Here is a 24,733-nt window from a genome sequence, read left to right on the forward strand (position 1 = left end):
AAGAAAGTAGGAAACATAGAATGTGTTTTATACATAAAAAGTGGAATAACTTCCTTAAAACTCTAGATACATATCTAAATAACAAAACGTCTTCTTAACCTATTTAAGTATACATTTTGATTTTAAAACATAATACTGTTTGTGGTGATAAACATTGAAGAGCTATACAATAACAATAGTCTCCCACGAAGGGTGCAAGTGAACTGGGATAAATAATTACTATCTTATCTCTTAGTCCCGTTCCTTCCTGAGTTTTCGTTACTGGAATGGTCAGAATTTATTTTAACAATGGAAATCCTCTCTCTTTGAGATAGTGCTTCTTTTTCCTCTGCTTCAGACGCCTCGCTGTTCCATGATTGGAGCTCCGACGAAGCGAACAGAACGTAGACGATTCCTGAGGAGATGAGCATTCCTGACGTGATCAGGAACACGAGCTTCCATCTTTCTAATGTTTGCTGAAATCATAAGTTATAAATTATTTAAATATAATAAGTTGAATGCTGCAGCAGCTTTTAATGTGGATGTAAGTTAGGTATATACATTTACTACAACACCACACTATAGGGTGCCCAGTTATTTGTGATAATTTTGAGTGATGAGACGAGAGCTTTGTTACTAAGACAGCTAGGTATTCAACATAAAAAAAATTACAGCATGTTTCTTAGTAAATTTTGTTAACATGGAAGATACTGACTGCTAGGGACTGTTCCTTACTAAGCTGTAGCCTCCTAAAATTATCGTAACTTGTATAGATTAACCCAATATTAGGGTTAATTTATTTTGCTACACTCTGTAGGTCTACAAATCTTTGACACACATGGTGATTTTAAACCAGATTACTGTATCGTTATACCAGTGTTTTACTGGAATTGCTCACAAACAAATATTAGTGTAATGTCACTATCCCAGTTTTTATGTATAAAGCTAATTAGTGTACATACAACATGTATTAACCCTTTCAGTGCTATGCAAAGATTTATCATAAGGTCTTTTTCCCAAAAAGTGCTAATAATGATATATCGTGGTTCGTGTTTCATCCGAAAAGTGCTAAGCGACTTTCGATCGTGTGAGTTTAAATGGGCATTTCGGTTGACTCGGTTGTTGTTTCGAAACAGTGATGGTTTCTTTTGATTCCTCATACAATTGAGGCCTGATATATCATTCCTTAGCACTTTTGAGTTACAAATTTTATTTTTACCGACTTTTTCTCACACACGACTTTGCCCCTGTGGCAAGCTTAGCACTTTTCGGGAAAAAATAACTCCAGCATTTTTCTAAAAAAAATTCTAGCATTAAAAGCGTTAACAGGTGCTCATTGTAGACTACTCACATTGTTGAATGTCAACTCTCCGACGAGGTACGCAGACACAAACCCGGGTGTGTTGGTCACCAACCCTACGACACCTTGGAGTACACCTGACAAGTAAAAAAGTGATTAAAACGTATAATTATTATGAAAAAAAATTTCTATAAGCTATTATAAAATACCACCTTTTTCAATTAAAATTCTTAATTACATTTCCATTACCGTTGCATCCAGCTTATTTTATTTTACACATTTAGTTAGTCTAACTAGTCTCATATCATACAAAGGTGTTTATATAACTGATAATAAGCTGATAATTTTTGGTGGGGGTAACATAAAAGTACCATAAGCTACACTATGCTTCAGGAAACAGAACGATTTCATAATTTTCCAAAGGAGAATATAACCGTAAAGTGTTATTTATTTTATTGATGTATTTAGACACCATCACGTAAAAAATTATTCTTCTGAAATTCACTTCCGTACATAATAGAAATATAATGAAAGACGCACATGCAGGGTTAATAAAGTCTGGAGACGCCCTATTAAACTTTTTAATGGGTTACACCAGGAAAACCAAACTCTGCACATGTCTATTTAGCATAAAAGTGTGCTTTTTTTGGTATCCCAATTTCGTCTGAAAACCCAAAATGAGTTATTTTGGGGGCTGCTCAAAAATTTTAAATATAAAGCCCCATCAAGTGACACATCATTTTCAAGGCCATTAGTTTAAAATAATATCGGTGAAAAAAAGAGGCCTCTATCTAAACTTATTATAGAATGGCAGCCATTTAAATTTGTCATCGCCCTGAGAGACCCCGTATAAAAATATACATCAATATCTCCTATTCACGTTTTTATGGATTTTACCACAAAAACTAAACACAGTACTTAGCAAGAAACTAAAAACTACTTTTTGGTCGGTATGACAATTTACCCGGGTGCCCAAAATGGAGTATTTTGGGAACAGCTCAGTAATCTTTTTTACTTTTTTATAAACAGCTCACTTACTGGCAAAGTTAGGACTGATATCGACTACATTGGACAACGGCCCGGACGTGACGGCCCCATGCACTCCTGTGGCTAGGATCAAGAACAAAATGGCAAGTTGTGAGTTGCAGCCGGAGTAAGCCAATCCGATCACCAACAACCCTTGCAGAATGTTGCCTAAAACAACAGAATCAGTATTAACATCATCAGAACAACAAAGAGGGTAGGAGTTGTTGGGAATTGGGAATCATTTAGTATCAGGAGATACAGACACGTATTTCATTTTTTATATTAACTTTGGATACTGCAAGTATACATATCATCCTACTTTGTGGAATGTCAAACCTACTTAAAGGTTTTTGGGATAGCAAGAATTTAATTTGAAAGGGTTCACATTGATACAAAAGTTATAATATTCCACTGTCACCGTAAATGTAAATACCTGTATATTTTTTATACAAATATTGATTTTATAAGAACTAGTAGCTTGAAGCCTATTGTAATCATGTATTACTATTAACTAGTGGTCGTCCTGTGGTCGAAACTCGACCAAAAATAATTAATGTACAGACTTCTCTATTTTCTCCCCACACTGTAAATAAAACATGTGATTGGAATTTTTTCCATTTGTTTTGATTTTCTGTTTACATTTTGTTGTTATTTCGTCACCATCATGGCAACCCATATGGTCCATGTTAATTTTTTGAAGTTTTCAAATTAATTTTTTGTTCTTATTTGTTAGCCTATTTTAATTTTTAAAAGCATTCTGCACATCTACAGGAAAATATCTTTCCAACAGTATGCGTAGATTTTCCCTGCGATGCACACGAGCTGAGAAAAAAGGTTTTAAAGAAACATGCTTGCCTATTAATATATAGATAGATGGTGAATAAACTTCTTGATTCTTGAACTATTGAATATAAAAACTATTTTACTGTGGGACTGAAAAATAGTTAGGGGCTGGACAAGGAACATCAGTACGGACGAGAATTCTGCCCCAGAATTGACGTCACCATTTTCAAACAAAATCGACACTGAGACATCTAGACTGATAACTTTGGATACCCTTGACATCATTTTTGAGTGAGTAATCACATTATATATTTTTTTTAATTTTAGGATTGCAATACTCATAATTATTTGCACTCAATGTGTTAATTACTTTCACACAGTAACTGTAAAATATTTGTTTTAAGTTTTTATCGGAATACATGGTGCATACCAGTACTCCATTTAAATAGGTGCTGCTCTATAAACTATAACCAAACCTCGTAAAAACAACTTACTAAAAAATACAGCCAGTTTGCGTACATTTGTTCTGCTCAGGGCTTGTTTCTTGAGAAGATGATCCGCAAAGATGCCGAATCCAAGAGCAAATAGCCACCGACACAGATGCGGTATGCCTGACCAAATACCTGCCTGTAATACAAAATTTGTCAATGTAATTCTCTGAAAACTACAAATATGGTATGGGTATGAATCACTGAGCTAGAGCAGGGGTGCCCACAAGGGGGGGCTGTGACGCAGACTGCGTCATTGAAATTCTTGGGGGGGGTTGCAAAATTTCAAATGGGGGGGGTGGCTTAAGTTAATTGCAACAGAGTTCAACGTGACGACAGTCAAAAATATATTACGAAGTCACCAGATAGAAAGTCGATTAATTATAATGACAATAGTTATATTATTGAATTAAATTAGTTAAAATATGATTTTAGGATAGTTTAGGAATCGTGCAGGAAGCTATTATTCAACATTAGCAAGACGTGAGGTCTAGAGGGAGGGCACGGAAAAAGATAACGCGTGGTGCAGACACGTCCAGCTACACCGCGACCACAGAATGCTTTGTTGACATAAAATTCGTTAAAATACAATCAAGTAGCATAGGCTACAATACTTTACACTATTGTTTAGATACTCGATTACCTAAGTTAATTAGGGGGGGAGGGGGTTAATGAAAATACGGTTAATCCAATATAGTATAAAACAGATGACAAACCCATTAAAACGCTGTAAACAGCCATTAACGTCACGATTTGCATTTTCATGAACGAAATTCAATATTTCACAATCATTATTATTGTGCAATAATGACATTTCAAATAATTTATGTTGGTTCAGTTGTACAAACGGCAACGTTTAAAATTATAGCTAACTCAAACTCAACTAAAATAACTAGCCAAACACTGCATTGCTATAAATAACGTAAATATTAAACCTTAGAAAGTGTTATAAGCTACTGCTCATGATAGACAGATAGGCTACTCATAGGTGCTGTATCACAACATAGGAATTGATAGTAAGTACTGTAAGTCATAAAAAAGTGTAAAATTATATTTAGAGATAATAAAAACACTTTAAAAAAAGAATGTAACGAAAACAATCTTGTTGTTCTTCTGTTCTTTATTCGGTTTCTCTTCAATTCATACACTACAGTAATTCAACAAGTCACCATATCTAGGCCTACTCATTGCCCAATCACAGCCTTAATAAAGTTACCATGGTTACTAATCACTCAATGACAGTTTCCTAAGCATTATATCGTCATCATTCCCCAGCTGTTGTATCTGAAATCTGTTGCAACATACAGCGCACAGCAGACAGAAGTGTAAAACGGAGCAGACGATTGTTGGCGCAAGCGTTGAAGTTGAAGTCATTTTTCCAATTCATTTTCATCAAAGGAGCTGTAATGTTTCAAAACGATTATGTGGGAGGGAGAGGGGGTCGTTATATCAAGATAAAGACGCTGACAAATCGTTAAGCAGAGGTTACAAACGCTATGTAGATATTCTGGCAATACTAAAAAATTCCTTTAATTGAGGTGACTTATAAAACTCTAATTTTATCCTATATAAAGATAAGTTTTCCAGTCCTGTACAACACTGACTCACGGTCTTTTCCCGGTAATCAAAATTCAAGTACAACTAGATACACACAGAATCTCCGGTTCCCGATCTGGATGATGGCTAGTTATTTAATTTAATTTACAGTTACATATTAGTACCCGTTATAAATCAAACCCGTTATGTAAGTCACACGGTTATTAATCTCTCTTGGTTTTGGATTTACTTACAAACGTGATCGGAAATGGTTAGGGCCTACACAGTATTCGTAAACAATATTTATGTAAACATATCAGTGACAGCTAGAAAAGGAATCTTTATCAAAACAGCTGTTCGTAATTTCATATATGACGTGTTCTCTTAACAGATTATTAGTATTTAATAAATTACTAATAGTAAACATGGAGAAAAAAACTTGAAAAAATCACACAAAATTGGGGTTTTGATCGTCTGTTAATTTTATTTCCAAAATAGGGAGGCCATATTTTAATGACTAAGGACTCCCTCGCCAATCCTCGGTAGCTGCGTAAAATGCCCTCTGGGCCGTTACTCACGGACATAAATTGAGATAAGACATGTTTCTACTTCTTTAATGTATAAAGCTTAAAAATAACCCAAAATATGTATAATTCTGAGCAACGTACAGACGAAACTATAACTTTATTTATATAGATTAACTGGGTTTGCATTTTCAATATCTAAAAAAATTAATAAAACTTCTTTTAGTTTTACAAATAATGCTGGGCGGGGGAATAATGTTTCTCATTTATGGTGGGGGGGGGCTGGTGCTCTATTGGGGGGGGGATGCGTCATGAGTCTAGGGGGGGATGGGCACCCCTGGCTAGAGATACGACTGGAGGGAGCACTGAATGAGAAAATTGGGAGATGTTGGCCAGTTTGTATATGGGGGTTCATTACGATATACTTTTGGTACATTTGAACCAGGGGATTGTGGGATTGAGCCAATGAGCTGATCTCCTAGTTGGTTAACCCTCACACACCACCTGAGTCCTAGTTGGTTTTGGACATCACAACATTTTACAGTGTCTCGATTTTCTAGCAGAGTTGCTGTGTCAGTGCTACTCCAGTTGTATTTCTAGCTCAAAGTTGATCAATAATTAATTGAAGTAACAATATTTATACCATTTTCCTAAAACCATTTCTCTACAGAACCTATGACTATTGACTAATAAAACAATAATTTTTCCTGCATGCAAATGTTATTTAAATACTCTACTTACTTTCCAAAAAATCTAACTAATTTTTATTTACAAAAACATAATGAAACAATGAAAAAAAATTGTGTAATTTTGGTTCGTTACCTCTGGTGCAAGAGGGACGTGTTCATCCTTAGCATGTTCACCAATATTTGGGGGTTTAATCTGCTTTACCTTATCAGACCTTACTTGATATACGCGTATAAACAACAACGCAAAACATTCAATACAATATAAAACATTTCATTTTAGGAACTACCCATTAAGAAATCCTAAAATCTAAATAAATCTTGGAATGTAATAGTTCACCGCCAAAATGCAGTGAAGTGACAGTGAGTAATCAAGTCTAGCTTGCTACTGTACCATTTTTATATCGAGCCCCAAAATGACGCTGAAGTATGTCGGGGCTTGGGTCATGAGAGTGAAGAGACCCCAGCCTCCGCCCCACTGGGCTACAATCACCATGTAGACTGGCACGGAGGTGGCAATCGACCCCCAGGGTATCCGGGTCTGAAACAAGCAATAAAGATTGTTGGTTAGAATTCCAGTGGCACAAAATTATAGTTGGATAAACGATGATGAATAAAAAACACTATCAATTTTTAAGATAAAATCTTGTCAAATCACTGAAATGCTGTGCTGGCGATTTGTTTTTGTTGTGGACAGTAATTTTCAAAGCACCTATTACACTATGCCAAGCTTATGGGACATCCGTGCGCTCGGGTATGTTGGGGTGGAAATGTACTAGTATCGAGCAAGGAAGAGCCCGAACGGCACTTGCTAAGGCTCGTAACTTACATTTTCTACTCATTTCGTTAACACTATCTTTACGCAATTGTTGCGTAATTTACTGTAAGATAACACGTAATCTTAAAATAACATGTTACTGGTCTTAAGGGTTGTACATTGTATAACACTAACACTCATTGCTTGCAAGACAAAGGAGTGTACCGGTAGTATATAGGCTTTACATGTACTTTCACCCCTTCGTCTTGCAAACAACGATCTGTAATGAACCAACTGTAGTCATCCTCTGCCACTTTTGTCATGTATCTTTTATCCACGGTTAAAAATTCAAAATAATAGTACAAAAATCACAATGCATAGGTACCTTCTTCTTGGCTAAGGTCTGGCCCAGGCTGTCCTGGATGTACTTGAGCTCTTCACTTGTGATCCACGGATGTTGCGAGGGTGAGTCATACACGAGCAACCACCACATGATGAACCACACCGTACCCAGCACTCCGGTCACGTAGAACACATAGTCCCAGGTCAGGTGGTTCAGGATAAACCCACAGAGAGGGTAAGTGATGGCCACACCTACCGAGCTGCCTGAAAATCAAGAATCATTAGTTCGGAAATTCGTTTGACATTAAATATATTACTAAGATATAGTAGACATCGTCAACACTTTGCGATGATATAGCTTCATATGCACCTAAATGTAGGTTACGTTAGATTACACCTAAATTTAGATCAACCCAAATTAATTGTTGTCAGATTGGTACTTTAATGGAGAAAAATGTTTTTTTTAAATAGTGATGAACAGATACTGATAATATATTTACCGAGATAAGCAGACACAAATTTGCTTCTCTCATTGGGAGGAATCCATTGGGCAGTGAGGTGGTGCATTGACGGCCAAGCCATCCCCTAGGAACATATGTACAGTAAAATTACACATTAAATTTAGATAAAGAAAACGTGTAATGTGATTCAGTAAAAAAAATCACATTTGTAAAGAAATAATAAGAGAACATAGGCCTTCTGGTATTTGAATCAGGCACTTTGACCATTTAATTCTAGAGACCCATAAATTATTAAGAACAGTGGTACCATCTCCTATCACAATCACAATGACTTAGTGGATAATGACTTGCCGAACGTTAAAATATACCGTAAACTTATCCAAAACAGTTTTTAATAGGTAACAATAAGCAGTCAGATTTTTTTATCTAAACTTTCAGACTTGAGAAAAAACCTTTGTGTATTATGAGGGACAGAAAAGAAGACAAAATGGATTGAAAATGTCGAGGCAGAGGCTGTTAGTGGATGCTGACGACAAATTTTCATCTTAAATGTAAATGTTTTGGGAGTAAATAAGAACTGTGTTATGATTTCCCTTTCCAAAATTTTAAATGAATTAGGGATTACAAGAAAGAGGTTGATTGGCACATGTTGGGATCTTGACATTGGAGCACTCTTAAATTTAGTTCCACCAATACAGCGTGTCAATGTACAGCGCTATTTAATTATTCCTCCACAGTATTTATTCAGTGACCTGAGCCACGTACCACAATGAGGCCTTGGATCACTCGGTTGGCTACAAGAAGTTTGTAGTCCCAATAGGCACAAGCGGGGATCAGCAAGTTGAGGAGGCAGCAGCTGAAGTTACTAAGGCCGAAGATGGCTTTGGTTCCGTACTTCCGAGCGAGCACTCCTCCGGGAATCTGAGTGACCCAATGGAACCAGAAGAAAGCCCCCAGGATCTTATTCTGGATGGTTTCATCCCACGGAAACCCTCGGTCTTCTTCCTGAAAACATTTCTGTTTTTAATTCGATATTCGTTTGGCAATCTGAAAACCTGATAAAGGCATTTTTACATGAATGTATGTACAGTACAATATCTCAGCAACAACAAGTCGTAGAGTTAACAAATAAGACTTTGACATCTTTGTCTGATTCTTGAGCTACTCACCAGAGATTGAAGACTGATGTTCCTTGATGTCAGGGTCGATACATTGAGATGTCTTTGTCTGATTCTTGAGGTACACACCTGTTTGAAGACTGATGTTCCGTTTATGTCAGGGTCAATGTGGTCAACGAATTGTGGATATTTATAGGCATGCACTGTGGATGCGATACTCCCTGGTGTGGATTAACATCCGCACGAGTGAGTACTACGACTATCCGCAGTACTATCCTGATAATTAGACCAATTCGTATATACCAAGGAAAAATGTGGTTCGGATAACACCCCCATACAGCTAATGGCAACTAAGGGACCTACAGTTTATACAGTAGTTTCCACATAGTGGAAACTATAAACTGTAGGTCCCTTAGTTGCAATTAGCTGTATGGGCTAATAATTAACAGCTGTGTATAACGAATGTCGGCCTTAGTCACTAACAAGACTACAAGATCGCGCCACTCATCCTACACTCATCTCCATTCAAACTTGGCTTAAAATACCTACTATGTATGGTCGCCATTTCATTGAACAGTATTAACAGTATAATGCACTAATAGTGATAACTTTGATTCTTGAGCAACTCACCTATTTGAAGTCTGATGTTGCGTTGATGTGGGGTCAGTGCTTTGTAATATCTTTATCTGATTCTTGAGGTACTCACCAGTTTGAAGACTGATGTTCCGTTGATATCGGGGTCGATACATTGTGATGTCTTTGTCTGATTCTTGAGGTACATCCAGCTGACCATCGACACCATAGCGATGTTGATGTTGATTCTCACCATGTAGTTGACGGCGAACCCCGCAAACACTATGTACCATAATACTGTCCGCGCTGCAACAATAGTATCACAAAATTAATAGACACAGACACTAATTTAATTTTTGCAAAACCAATACAACTTGTTATATTTTTTATTTTTTTACTAAGTTCAGACAATTAACCGTAGACAATGCTAATCTGTACTTTTTGAAAACATAAACTAAAATTTTTGTAGCAAGATAGTTTATTATACCGTACATTTTTTCGTACATCCATAGTGTAAACGGCGTTTTGTAAAAATATGCAAAAACAAAGGTGTCTTTGATTCTCAATCGATCTACCACAATACACATAATGTAGGGTTTGTGTGTTAGTAAAGCGATTTACTGGTCGCATGTCTAGGCTCTGTTTACGTCAGGATAACAGACAAACTAGGCAACTTTGATTACCGTACATCCTTCTGCCAGATTCTACCTTCAAATTCCTTAGACATTTCTGTATTACACAAGCAATTCTTGTAGCCGGTTAATCACCATATACTTAAGGATGTTAGGTTTAATGTTTCTGAGAAAATTCATAGTTTTGGATGTTGTGTAATATGGTTTTATGAAATTAAATGAATTAATATTTACAAACAAACACATTTTGACTTTAACGATCAGCTGGGTTGGGTTGATGATAAGCAGGAATGTCATATGATTAGATATTGAAATGACGGTGAGTCAACCAGCGTATTTCAAAGTCCGTCAAAATAATATTTCAATGTTTTAATATATTTTTTATCAGCCATGCAAAATTGTACCTAGTCTATAAATTTCTTAGTGAATTATTGTTTGTTTTACATGAGTCAAGATTACGGAAATATTTAACCAATAACGTAGGTAACGTTATTCTATTGCAGTAGGAAAATGTATTTATATAGCTTCAAAAATCGTAATTTAAAATCATTCCAATAATGGTTTTCTCTGAGCTAGCTTCTTCATGTGTTCCATGATTTTTAAGTGTTAGTGTTTACATGTTATCACAGAACCTGATTTTATTTCAGTGTCCTATGCTACAGAACTTCTAAGCATTAAATCATATAATTGAGCTACTAATTCACGGTGTTTTAGAACATCTACAGACTACAGTTTCACCGCAATTTGGCAACTAAGGTTCACAACAGACATTTTATATTAGGCCAACTAAATTATTATATTGTTAAGTTAAGATCCGCAGTAATACAGATATAGAAGGCTTCTCACTCCATTCTATACTTCTCATTGGGTAAAACGTTATGGTATATAGTCAATGGTAAAACACATCTAAGTTACGTCACCATCTTGACTGGTAATAATAATGATAATAATAACGTGGACGTTTTGTAATAATCATACATATCTCGTATGCACCAGCCAAAGCGAGCATTGAGTTTACTAAATTAAATTTTACCAAGTCCAGGAAACGTTCAGAATTAATTTTCCTCAAGGAGAGCCAAATACAAACAAAAGTGATATTGGTCGAGTCACTTTTGGAGCCTTGCCACAGTTAGGGGCGAGGTCAACGCATCATGTCCTTCTATTTCCGATTTTGTCTCTAAAAATACCTAAACTAGAATTGGAAATGAGTAAGCCAGACAAAGACTTCTGTTATCTGTCTATATTCAACCTGTTTATTATTCAGCTTAGAGAATGGACAGATCCATCAGTAAAACTAAAACCTATTTCTATATGGCACGATTTTTTTAAGATATTGTTTTTTTTCTACATTCACCTGACTAAGTGGGCTTCCTTGCATTTAAAGTACAGAAAGTTGCTAATTGCTGCATTTATTTACTTTTTCCGCACTCTTTTATTGTGCCGCACTCCAGTATTCCATCAAACGACAAAAAACATGCTTTTATTAGGCACGTAATACGTGTAGGCCTACGCTTGAAAATAAGTTTGTAACCCTGATACTATGACTACGACCAGCTGTTGCAGTATTTCCAATTTCGTTCAACGCTTGGATTTAACCAAACCAGGCTAAACCTAAAACGTGTTGTTTAGTGTTTTAAAGACTAACTATTTCTATGCTTTCCCGTATAATAATTGTAGGAAAAAAAATATTTGCAACACGAGTGTAAATCACCTTTGCTGCACTCGACAAATTGTCCACGCTCGCTTTCGTAAACATTTCTCTCATGTGCAGCAAAGTACCACTTCGCACACTAGTTACACAAAAAACAAATACACTTCGGCAGAAAGTACAGTCTAATAGTTTTTGAGACCTTAAGTTTTCATTTGAAGTAAAAATTAAGTATGCGCTACATTGCATAATTAATTGAATAAGTTTGAAACCGAAGATATTTTTGCACCTTCTTAGTGTTTCATTTGACACTGATTTAGTTGTTACAGTAACTTAAATATTGAGATAGTTTTCTATATTTAGTGACCTAATTCAAGGGTACGCAAACTTATCATACCACTTGTCATTGCATCAACACCTTTATGGATATAATCTAATCGTGCAAAGTCAATGGTTCTAAGATAAAACGCAAGGTATGTTGAAACGCTTGCGAATTTCGTAGAGAATGGTACAAGGAAGGCATGGTGGTATATAGGAGGGCAGATTACTTCTAAGGTGAAGACATTTTGGAAATTTGTATTGAGCAAAATTAATTAAGAATGTACAGAAATGAGTAAAGTCTGAACAAGGGTAAAATAAGAAAATGCAATACGTGTACTTTTTAATTTTCCAGAAGGGGAAAGGAGAACATACCCTGAAGTATGGTATTCCGATTAATATTATCTTTATTCTTTTATACTCTACCAACCAACACACATATTACAGATTCAAGAAGGCCCATAGAAATCAAATAAACATTAAAAGTTAACTAGAAGATTAAAAAAAAATATAGCGAAAAAGATGGCACCTTGTGTCTCGCCAATTATTATTTTTTGGGTTTCTTTTAATACTCTCTACGAACAGAAACATTTAGGCAAGTCCATACATCTGGATCATTTTAGGAATCATCTGATCTTGACAGTAATTGACAGGACTACCAACTGCTACTGTCAACAGAAGGCGTGGCTGAGAAACAGCTGACGTCGAGACGGATCGTTTCATCTCAAGGATTCATATCAATTGAACTACAGTCAATGAGTCATCCACAGATGTTGAGTTATGTAACATCATGGTAACATGAACATCACCGAGATAAGTGGAAATCATGCGTTACGGCGTTACGGGGTTTGTATGTGGAATACAGGAGTAAACTGTGGTATGAATCTGTGACTATTGTAGAGGTTACATATTGTTTCTTTGGTTAGTTTCAGAGAGATTTGTTGCTTCATTTTAGAATCTAAGGTCGTATAATCGTAAAATACACACATATGATAGTTTTTATGATAACAACGGTTCTATGGTGAAAGAATTTGTCATTTCCGTTTGGCTAGGCAAAGAATTGGATTATTCGGCAGAAATCATTAATTCATGTCAGCACACTCTGCCGCAACTCATTGAACACTGTACGTTCATTTTTGTTCTAAAAGTGGATACAAAAGATTGGAATTGGATGCACAGCTTTGTACATAATCAATGAAGAAACAATTTTCCTACAGTTAACTGACAAAGCGGGGTTTCTTGTATTGATAATAGCACCCAAAGTGAAAGTATAGTCTATGGTTGAACGAAATGGGAAACGCTGCACCAGCTGATCGTAGTCGAAGTATCTGTGTCGCCAACTTATTTTCAAGCGTATATATATATTAATTACGAGAGCCGATTCTTTGAGTCAAAATTGTGGGCAACTGGGGAGAGGTATCAAATTAAAGTTGTCGATCCCGTGACGAAAGGAAAAATAGTGAAATACCCAAAATGTTAACACACACTTAGATATAAAATAACGTAAAATGTTCTCAATAAGAATAGCATTAGAAGCCATTTTTCTGCTGATTTTTTTTTACTTCAATACAGCTGATCGTGATTTATCATTATAAGCCAGTAAGCAATATTACATTTGGATTACTCATTTGCCAGTCAATTCTGCAATGTACTCTGCACTATATAAACAAGCGATAACTTTATCCATAATAATTCAGACTTTTTAGTTACGTATTAGATAGTTGAAATCAATTGGTTTACTGTTCAATTTGCAAACCTGTGTATTTTTAAGTAAAATAGTTAAGCGTATAATAAGTAGTAGAATCATAGGAGATGGCTCAAATCAAAGGAATTGGACTAATAAAAACAACAAAATTAGTGCGGCAAAAGTATGTAAATGCAGCAAATAATACTTTAATTAGACACTTTGCGTCCTATAACCAGTGCAAGGAAACCAACTTTGCCAGGTAACTGTAGGGAAAAACAATTATATATGTCTAAAATATTTGTCTAATATTTTATATATACTGTAACTGTAGTATGTACACTGCCACGAAGTCCTGTCTCTGTCCTGATGTTTCACTAATGTTTTGATACAATTTACCAACGACAGTAATTTAGTGCTAAGTCATTCGCCATTGACATACATTGTGATATAAATGTTTCCCTCGTGTAGTGACACAGTTATCAATGGAATACTATCTTGTGAGAGTCACGGGTCAACGGTCAACCGCACGATTGCACTACGTCCAGCACATTTTGTTTGTCGCAACCCAAATTGAGAATCCACAGTGGCACTTAAATGCAATCTTACGTGTGGTAGGTAGTCTTAATTCGTGTTAAACGTTACATGCTACGATCCGAACTGTGCACGGTAACTCGTTAGCATGCTAAAATTAAAATAACCATACATACATTGTTGGCTGGAAACTGACTGACCGCACTATCGCTGCGACTGATGTCATCGCTATTCGAGTGTAGCTGAAAATATTTTAGGTTTAGCTCAAATATTGAACATACATATTTTATTTTGATATGTTCGTTCATGACCACCTCCTACACAAATGGCTCGCAAAAATGTACTTTTTGGCTTGAACGGGCGAATAACGTTTTGTTTATTGGTGTGGACAAGGTTTAGTCTGGACATTTGCGGTATCAAATCAGCTGATCTTATGATAAGTTTATATTGATTGTAAATAGTTATTTGTGTAACTAGTGTGCGAAGAGGCACTGATCGTACTAGTCGTAGTATCTTTAAGTGTTGCCAACTTATTTTTAAGCGTATTAAAACCTATTAAGTGCCTAATAAAAGCACACTGTTTTATGTTGTTTGTTGTTTGGATGAAATACTGGAGTGCAGCAAAAGTAAAGAGTGCGGCAAAAGTAAGTAGATGCTGCAATTAGCTATAAGCAACACAAGTACAACTAACTACTTTCTCCAAACGGACAAAAAGTGATTCAACCAACCTTTAGCATAAGGCCATGGTCCTCTATTACAAATATTATTCAACATCACGCAAGAGCCTTCTATCAACAAATTCAAGAACCTGCTAAAAACTGTGCATCCCTGAAAAGGAAATGAATCCATATATAAATTAATATCAAGAAAAGAAATGTACAAAAACCTGACGACCACGTCGCTGATGCGATACCAGTGGGAATTCTCCAAGTAACATTTAAGTAATTATGAATATCGATTACACTGATTACAGTATGTCGATTTTAAAATTAAAAATAACATAAAAAATAGCATCAACGAATGTTTGTATAATATTTTAAAATTTAACTTAAAACGATTACAAATCTCCAATCGTTATTGCACATTAAGCGTTTATAAGCCAATCGTCGACCTCCTAATCAGAGGTTCGACTTTCGGCTTTTCAAATAATGTCAAAGAAGTTATTTGTAAAGAACTGGCTTGAAGAGACAAGTTAAGACATTATATCTGCGAGCTACACAAAGATCACTGCGAGTGTCAAAAAGTAAAACATCTTATTTATGTTACTACTGCAGTTTTATACCAGAATATTGTTAATTGGGTTTAAATAAATAACTTTATCATTTGTTTGGCTGAGGTCAAATTTGTTTAGTGTACTTAATACAATTTAAATTACTGATAATATTACGCTACATTAAAAGAACTTGTTTTAGTGGTATCTAGCGGTAACTGGACGAACTGTTGCGGACGACGATGTAAGTGCTATCTAGCGGCGAATATACGAACTGTTACAAACGTCGATCTCTAGAGCATTGACTTTATATCTACACATCAACACATCTTTATATCTACTATAGATATAAAGTCAATGGTCTAGAGGAAAGGAGGAATGGGTTTTATTGGTAAATGCTAATAATTTACGAATGTTGACGATCTAGATGTGGGCATGGGATCTATACTATCAGGCAGATAAGGCATTTGGACTCATGGTTAATTTTAAGAGTATGTTTAATCTACGATTTTAATAAGGCATTAAGCCTTGGGAGAATATCATCTCTGATTCCTCATCAGAAACTGAAGAGAACCTTTTCTGCGAAGGAGTGGGGGGCGTGACGTCACTCTACTCTCGAGGGAACACCAATACTGTAATGAGACGTGATTTTTACTTTTAACTTTATTTTTTTAGAACTATTTTTTTAAATTAATAAACCTACATTCGATTTTTATTTTTTATATTATCAGCGAGTTTGGTTGGTTCGGTTAGGTTATGTTATGGTAGTTTAATTTTATAATAAAAAAATTTAAAATTAATTGTATAATGAAACATTATAAGTAAACCTTTATTTATGTACTATTTAAGTACTATGTTTTATCTATGGTTCAACGCTTCTATTTAACCTAACCTAAAAACGAGTTGTACAGTGAAAAAATATATAAAAAGACTTGTTATTTATATACTTTATAGTAACTGTATGATAAATATAATGTGTATCGCGAGTTCTAAGTGCATTTGCAGCACTAGAGAAACTTTCCACACTCGCATGCGGCTCGTGCGTTAACATTTACCTCGTGTGCAGCAAAGTGCCACTTTGGACACTAGATACACAAAACTATTGCTGAACCGAAAACATTTAAAATGGACTTTTATGTCCAGTTTGCATAGAATATCTGTCACACTATCGAAAACCATGAGAAGAAAGGCTCACAACTTGTTCAATTTGAATAAAAACATTGAACACAGCAGGTCTACACTGATAGAATATTTTCTCCGTTATCTAAAGTCAATGTTTATATCCCCTCATAGAGGGAACAACGACAGATGTTTTATCAGCTGACTTTATAAGATCAATCTCGTTTAACGTACAATGATTAATTAAGTGTTGAGAGCTCTTCAAAGTGCCGACAGTCTTGTATGGAATGCAGTTAAGTATTTTTAGTGAATTCCCCATACGGAATATCGGAATAAGCTATTACCGTAGGTCTCATGGTAAGACCTAAACCTGGGACCACTTCAGTTTTTACTGTCCGTACAATTAACTGAACTAAGACGAGCTAAGAGGATTAGGCCTAACGGGTTCTACAATTCTAATCTTTTCCTTATTTCCAAATTCATTCAACTTAAATATGAGAATTTACAATTTAGGAACAAAACCCAATTATCTTAACAATCGCCAGAGAAGCTACAAGATAAATAAAATCTTTAAATTGTAATAATGAATTTAGGTAGACGAAGCTAGACAACTGGAAAACCAGACGAAAGTGACGTAAATATTGTCCTTGTTGGCTATTCTGAGATGTAAATTACAATTCAAATTTCAATTTTGAAAAGTATAATGAAATGGAAAGTCGATTGTACAGTGAATTGAAGATTGTAGCTTTGCTGCAGAGTGTAACCCAGTGAGTACTGTTAACGCAAAAACTGTTCAACTCTACTCTAAAATTAAGTTGAAATACAAATTCTTAGAACAAATAATTATTCCACGTCAATTTTGTGTTTTTAAAGATTAACCTATGTTGCTTCTCGAATCATATCCGGCGAATATTCAGTTGTAATTTGTAATTAAAGTAGACTAGTGTACCTGTTGCTCGAATTCGAGCAATTGTGAAGCATTACAGGCGTTATTTTAAAACGAATAACAGTCATAATTTCCGATGACTTTATAAGAGTGGACTCGAAGAATATGGATTTTTCTGTATTCAATTCAATATTCAATATTCATTAAAACTCACGCGATGTGTACAGTTAGACATAATCAAATTTGTTTGTAAATATCTTATCTTTTTTCAAAAGTTGATATTGTTTTTTAGTGTTTTCTACAAATGTTTCCCATTCATAGCCGCATAGCCCGCATTAGGTTGTCTGTAATAACGATTATAAATGAAAAAAAACTTTATTTTTATTTCTTCTACTTGGTTGTGTTCTATGACTTTACTATTTCCATTGTTTGCAAATCGGCTCTTTCAATGATTGCTCAAGAAATGTAATACAGTGTTAATTCTATTTTATTTTGAGTATAAATTGTCCAGAATTTCTCGCTTTCTCCCATTGTAATAATTACACCAACCCAAGTATCGTCTACAGATACAATACGCCAAAGAATATCGTCTACGTACAACACGCCTAAGTACAATCTCCAAGTGGTAAAAAATGTAGAAACCAAAACCAAAATACAATAGATATAAGTTAACTTCATAAGAAATAATCTTAAGAGTTACTGAGATATATTCCACTGATTTGGTAATAGAACATTATACAGTATTGCAAAACATGACACGATGCAAAAGAAAATCAATTTTAAAATCTGAAAAAATCATTGCAAATACTTCATTTTGACAGATTTAGTAAATCACAATTTAAATATTAACAGCTGTTTCATTAGAGAGTAGTGATAATTTATGCATATGGCCGTAATGTAAACAAATCTGAAGAGGGAACTTCAAGGGCCTCTGGGGCAGAGCCCCAAGGGAATTTACCTCGTTTCTCTTTAGATAGCTCATCTACAGACCAAGACCTTCTTTAGAGACCCCTACCAAGTTTCTACGCCCAGCCGTTCTCTGAAATTAGCTGTGACAAAAACCAGTTTTTCCTCCATAAGAATAACATGGGATGGGAATTTAAAGGCGACTGGGGCAGAGCCCCAAGGGAATTTACCACGTTTCTCTTTTGATGGCTCATCGACAACTACGCCCAGCCGTTCTCTCAAATTAGCTGTCACAAAGAAAAACAGTTTCAAATTAATATATAGATTGTAAACAAATCTGAAGAGGGAACTTCAAAGGCCTCTGGGGCAGAGCCCCAAGGGAATTTACCTCGTTTCTCTTTAGATAGCTCATCTACAGACCAGGACCTTCTTTAGAGACCCCTACCAAGTTTCTACGCCCAGCCGTTCTCTGAAATTAGCTGTGACAAAAACCAGTTTTTCCTCCATAAGAATAACATGGGATGGGAATTTAAAGGCGACTGGGGCAGAGCCCCAAGGGAATTTACCACGTTTCTCTTTTGATGGCTCATCTACAGACCAAGACCTTTCTTTAGAGACCCCTACCGAGTTTCTACGCCCAGCCGTTCTCTCAAATTAGCTGTCACAAAGAAAAACAGTTTCAAATTAATATATAGATTGTAAACAGATTAGAAACTCTCTCAAAAACACATTTAAGGTTTGGTACCGGTGTACTTTGCAACTAAATCCAATATAAAAATAAAACGTAAGTTGTTTAGTAACTACTAAAAAGTAAGTTTAAGTTGTAAGTTGTTTTATAACTTGTTTAAAACAAAATACTTCGATTCTGATTTTTTATAGAGATGGATAACATTTATTCCTTCACTTTTATTAAGTAATCATTATTAACGTGACGTTTTACCATTTCCTCTTCTATTACAGTACCTACCATATTTTCATTATGCTGTTTTTAGCGAATTTCCCTTAGGGAAAGAGCTGTTACCGTAGGTCTCATGGTAAGTCTTGGACCCGGGGCCGATTTACTTTTTCGTTTTGAGGCCCCCCAGAGGCCAAATATACCGTCCGTTCAAATTAATATATAGGCTATATTATTTTTTTTATTTATGTTCCTAACAATGAACGATAACTCGAGGAAAAATGTTCAGATGTTGATGAAATTTGGTATAATCATGTAAACTTACATTTATTCGAACAAGTTCGTGAACCAGCATGATCGGACCATGGGAACGGGGTTTTACGGGGGGTTTTATGGGGTAAAAATGGGTTTTTTCTCATTTTTGACCAAAAAAACACAAAATTTCCCAATTTCTCTAAATACCTTTTTAAAGAGCTTAAAAAACAAACAAATAATTTAGTGTACCAAAGTATTTTTGTACGGTTATTGGTAACGGAGAAAATTCAAAAATTGTAAATTTATAATTTCAATGTTATTCGTATGGAGAATATTGTAAAATGTTGTAGTTTGCTTGTTTATGGATATATTTTGATCAAACTTGGCAAATTTATTTATTTTATACTAAGCTATTAATATGTTTTTAATCACTTATTAGTTTCCTTGTAGCAGCAAACCTAGGTACTCGTTAAACTTAAATATGTTGATAAAATTTAGCAAATTTATTTATTTCATCATATAGTATTGACGTTTGGCCAAAAAATACTTTTTACCTTCCTCGTAGCAGCAAACCTAAGCACTCGTCAAATCTAATGTTTTTAAATTCGGAATAAATATGTCTTATTTATGGAAATATTTTTGTAAACATGTAATCAAACAAGTTGAAATTCGCTTAGTCTGCAGGTTTGCTGCGAAAGGGGTACCATTTTACTTTTATTATGTTTTTACCCTTTCACTATGGCATTATTTAAGAAATTACGAATTACGATTAATTCTTTATTCGTAGGTATCATGCAAGCTCCAACAATAAGTGTTTACAATTTCCAAAAATTTCTGATTTTTTTGTTTTCGTTTGAACTAAATCAAATCAAGTTCATATGATAAACAGCATTCTTGATGATAGAGATCTGAAATGTTCTTAACCACATACAGGTTTTAATGTTATAAACACGGAATCAAAACATGAAAATTCATTGACATGGTTGTAATATATTGAGCAGTCTTCTACTGACTTTTATTGTTGTTTTCTGATCCAGTAAGCAACTACTATTATTTATTGGGGAAATTTACATTTTAGTGGTATGATAGCAAATATAGCAATACTAAAACGTTTAAATGCCTCAAACATTAAAATGTACCAATAAATATCATAATCACATAACTCGATTTAGCTAAAAATGCACATGACAATTCACATAAGCTGTTTTCAAAGCTACAGTACTTTGAATGTGATTTTTATGTAGTTTTAATGCGCCTAAAGCATTGCAAGTTCTTCGCAAAGAGATGATGACGCAAGAGAACAATTTGGGCCTAAAACAGCTGTGGAAAACATAGCAGAACATATGATCATTGACGTGTCTTAGTAAATTACTTTACTTAATCATATGATTGATATTTAATTGTGTAGGGCCTATTGCTAAATTATTACTGCCATCAATAATATTTTTATTTATGTTTATGTTTTCCTGCTTCTTTTAATATTGCAACTAAAAGTATTTTAATTTGAATTTTATTTTGTCTTATGAATATTGAACTTTTATTTCTAGAAGTTTTACCTTTAGAATATAGCATCATTCTATTTTTTTAGACGTATCAGAGTTTAATTATTAAATAAAAATAAGTACATATAGTATACGACGATGAAACAAATCAAATATTGCTTCTTACCAATAAATATACACTTCCAAAAGTCTTATTAAAAAGCGTTGACTTGTCAAAAAAATATCAAAGGCAATTTATTTAGACACTTCTCGGTACAGTGGCTAAATATGTGCAAAATGTTAACTTAATTGGTCCAGTATCGTAATGGAAGGACAGGCAGACAGCAAATGTATATGATTTACATATAAATTATACGTTGTCACTGACAAAACATGTCCTAGTTTAGTTATCGTGGATTATTAATTATACGGGGAAGTTTCCACCCAAATATATTTTCCCTTTTACAGTACCATGTTGTTTATTTATTCAAATCAGCATTTTACTTAAGAACAAACTATTTGGAAAATTATGAAATAAAACGTCAAAAATAGACAAAAGTGATGACAAGGCAGTTTTGGCTGGAAATTTTACCGAAAGTTTGTTTACAATGTTTACAAAATATTTATCTCTTTTCATTCAAGGATCCAATTACGAATTAGATTACCACAAACATTTAATGTACTACGTACCGTAATTAATATGTTGCAAAATACAATTAGATTTAGGCTACTTATAATAATAGCGTATAACAAATCAGTGCATCGGAAACTATTGAATTAGTTGGATTAGGTGAAAATAACTTAGGCCTATGTAAATCATCCAGTTTTCTCTAATTATATTCATCAACTATTATTTTAAGATCTAAAATACACTCCAAATCAAGTAGCCTACAATTCTCAGTATAAATTATTTTTACACGTGAATCTTAATGATTCGGTGATATTATTCAGCTTACAAATTACGCTATAGGCCTACAAGATAGTTTTGCTATTCGCTAGCGTAAGCGAAATGCCAACCGCTAGAGCGCTTACACAAACACGTGCTACAGTACTGAGAATGTCAACTAATATTGACACAGCTCTATTAGAGAGTGATTTGCATGTTTGGAAGCCATTACCAAACTAGACACGTACAGCAGGGAATGGTATTGGTTACGCGATTCAATCTAGCAACTCAAAAACCTTGTCTGTAATGTCAGGCGGGGTTGAACGGTTCAATGCGTTCCGTGTTAACCCTCACGGTCGACGGACATGCGCGTGAGTGTGAGCGTGAATATGGATAAGATGTGAGGGGAAACGTACAAATAATATATAGATATTTAATTATTAATTGTTGCTGAAATCGATCGTTTTCCTTTATCGGAACACATCGTGTGGATATTTTTCAATTTTTTTTGTCACCGGTTAAAAATCTACTAACGAATATCACTGTGTGTTACACACTGGAAAGACAATACTAGTGAATTTCTACTCACCCAAAACAGCCATGTTGATAATGTTATCACGACCGGAGATGACGCACAACACTATGCCACGGACACCCGCGTCGAACTGACTTCCCCAGCCGCCGGCACCCACACATGTCAGCTGGAACTCAACAGCTGTGCAACAATCATAGTCTCTGACAGGTCTGTGGCGTGAATAATACAGACATATCGATGGGAAACTAACCGCGACGCATCTGAAGACAGGCGACGCGGAGTCACTGCGGCGCGGCGGCGGCGGCCGGTACTGCCAACATTGCCACATCGCCGACCAAAGATCGATGACGGCCGGGACAGCTTGCGACTACACGCAATACGCAATACGCATACAAGCGTGGCGGAGAATGTAGTACATAAATTGTATTGTACGTTTCTGTAGTAGGTAATAATTAATCTACAACGGTTGAACTGCAAATACAGTAACCTAATACGAAAATTAAAGGGGTAGTAAAAAATCTGTAACTTCTATAATCAATCCTGGAACCAGCAAAGATCTCGTGTGTCTATTTGGTTTCTACAAAAAATTTTGATAAATTTAAAGTCTGTTGCTTCAAAATTAATTTAATTTGGAAACATAAAATATTTCCAAGAACATGAAATAGTTAGAAAAATATAATTACGCCTTATTTGATGGAAAAAAAATATTTAAATATTTTCAATTGGAATTCATATTTGATTTATACTATGATATTTGTTTAAAGTATAACTTTTAAAAGTTGAATATGAGATTAGGCCTAATTTGTCGCATACTGTATAGTCAAAAGACTTGCCTAACAATATCTTAGTCTTCGCAACCGATTTATTTAAATGCTGACCCGAAATTTTTAAAAGTAAACGTCATGGTATTGATACAATGGTAAATTTCAATTAGCCGTGTCGATTAAATTTGCTAAATGTTGTTGAAAGAACTCACTTTTGCATATTTTATTAGATTTTGATTTTAATGCGTTTGCTTAAGTATTATAATTACAGTACTTATTGTCATTGTGCCTAATAAGATTATTTATAATCATTAATATTTTAAATACATTTTTATTTTAAGCTGAATGTCAATGCAGTATTTTTGTAAATATTTCAGACAGGACCACTTTTGAAAGTTCAAGGACTGCTCTTCATCCTCAGACAACAGAAATAATCTTAAATTACAAATTTAGTTTATGGGTAATAAACCAGTTTTTTATATTTACAAACAAATTAATACGACGTTGTTAACGGTTGTAATCATACATTATTTAACTAATTTTGATTATATTTGTTAAACCTTAAAAGCAGTTTAATAATTACTCGGATCCCTATTATCTCTCAAATAAATTAGGTAGAGTAGTGTTTGGCAAAACCCCGTTTTTTTTAGCTATTTAAAATATTTCTTTTGTGGTCCTTCACAACGGCAAGCACTTTCAAGGAACATAAAGCAGCGAGAAATGAGTTTTGAATATTTAATTCAGTTTAAACTGGACTACAAAATGGAACCCCATAATACTATGTTGTTGTAGATAGCTGTAATGATGTAATATTACTATATTATTCTAGTATCCAATATTCTATATCGAAAATACAAATGATAATAGCCCCTAATATATAACTACTAATTTAGAACATCAAATATCCAATATATGTTTAACATTCGATTTATATTCACTAAGGTTAATACACTAATATATAATATAATAACTGGTATCTAATATATTATATTCAATAAATAATATATCATTTACCAAGTTTCACTTTACTTATGGGAAACTCTGAATAATATATATATATAACCCACTCTACAGGGTGTCCCGGAACTTCCTACCAAAATTTCAGAGCATTGTTCATGAGTAAGAAACATATCTACAATAAATACCTTATTAAATTGTCCAGAAGTCCTTATTTACTCACACTGCCGCCATTTTAATTTTTCAATTATTAATATTTTTTTAAGAATGGTTAAACATTCGAAAATGGAAACTTTGCACAAACATTTATGACAACTAGACAAAAGCTACCAATAATGATGGCATAAAAAAAATATTTACATAAATGTGGGAGTATTTTTTAACATAATATTTTTAATGCTAATGCATAGGCATATTACAGTAATTGATTATGTAATCCAACTCATAATT

At 34.5% G+C, this 24,733-nt stretch overlaps 1 protein-coding gene across 1 annotated transcript; it reads right to left on the minus strand.

Annotated features, from left to right (window-relative positions):
- Window positions 1-7: 7 nt before the first annotated feature.
- On the minus strand, window positions 8-22,855 carry LOC128989722 (vesicular glutamate transporter 2-like). Its single transcript, XM_054411737.1, has 10 exons — window positions 22,617-22,855; window positions 9,707-9,879; window positions 8,648-8,887; window positions 7,922-8,006; window positions 7,465-7,685; window positions 6,717-6,863; window positions 3,583-3,715; window positions 2,318-2,473; window positions 1,331-1,416; window positions 8-455 (listed from the first exon to the last, which is right to left on the minus strand). The coding sequence occupies exons 1-10, from the start codon at window positions 22,627-22,629 to the stop codon at window positions 225-227; spliced, it is 1,485 nt and encodes a 494-aa protein (XP_054267712.1). The 5' UTR covers window positions 22,630-22,855; the 3' UTR covers window positions 8-224.
- Window positions 22,856-24,733: the final 1,878 nt, after the last annotated feature.

The sequence above is a fragment of the Macrosteles quadrilineatus genome, unplaced genomic scaffold (assembly GCF_028750875.1).
Source record: "Macrosteles quadrilineatus isolate MER2022 unplaced genomic scaffold, UCM_ALF_1.0 Scaffold_3__2_contigs__length_128488019, whole genome shotgun sequence".
Lineage (NCBI taxonomy): Eukaryota > Metazoa > Arthropoda > Insecta > Hemiptera > Cicadellidae > Macrosteles > Macrosteles quadrilineatus.

What these genes read in the sequence shown, in the direction of transcription:
- LOC128989722 (XM_054411737.1), bottom strand. An exon ending in ATTTGTGTCTGCTTATCTCG is followed by an intron (nt 7,686 to 7,921) that starts GTAAATATATTA and finishes CTTGATTTTCAG; the next exon opens with GCAGCTCGGTAGGTGTGGCC. An exon ending in TATCAGTCCTAACTTTGCCA is followed by an intron (nt 1,417 to 2,317) that starts GTAAGTGAGCTG and finishes TTTACTTGTCAG; the next exon opens with GTGTACTCCAAGGTGTCGTA.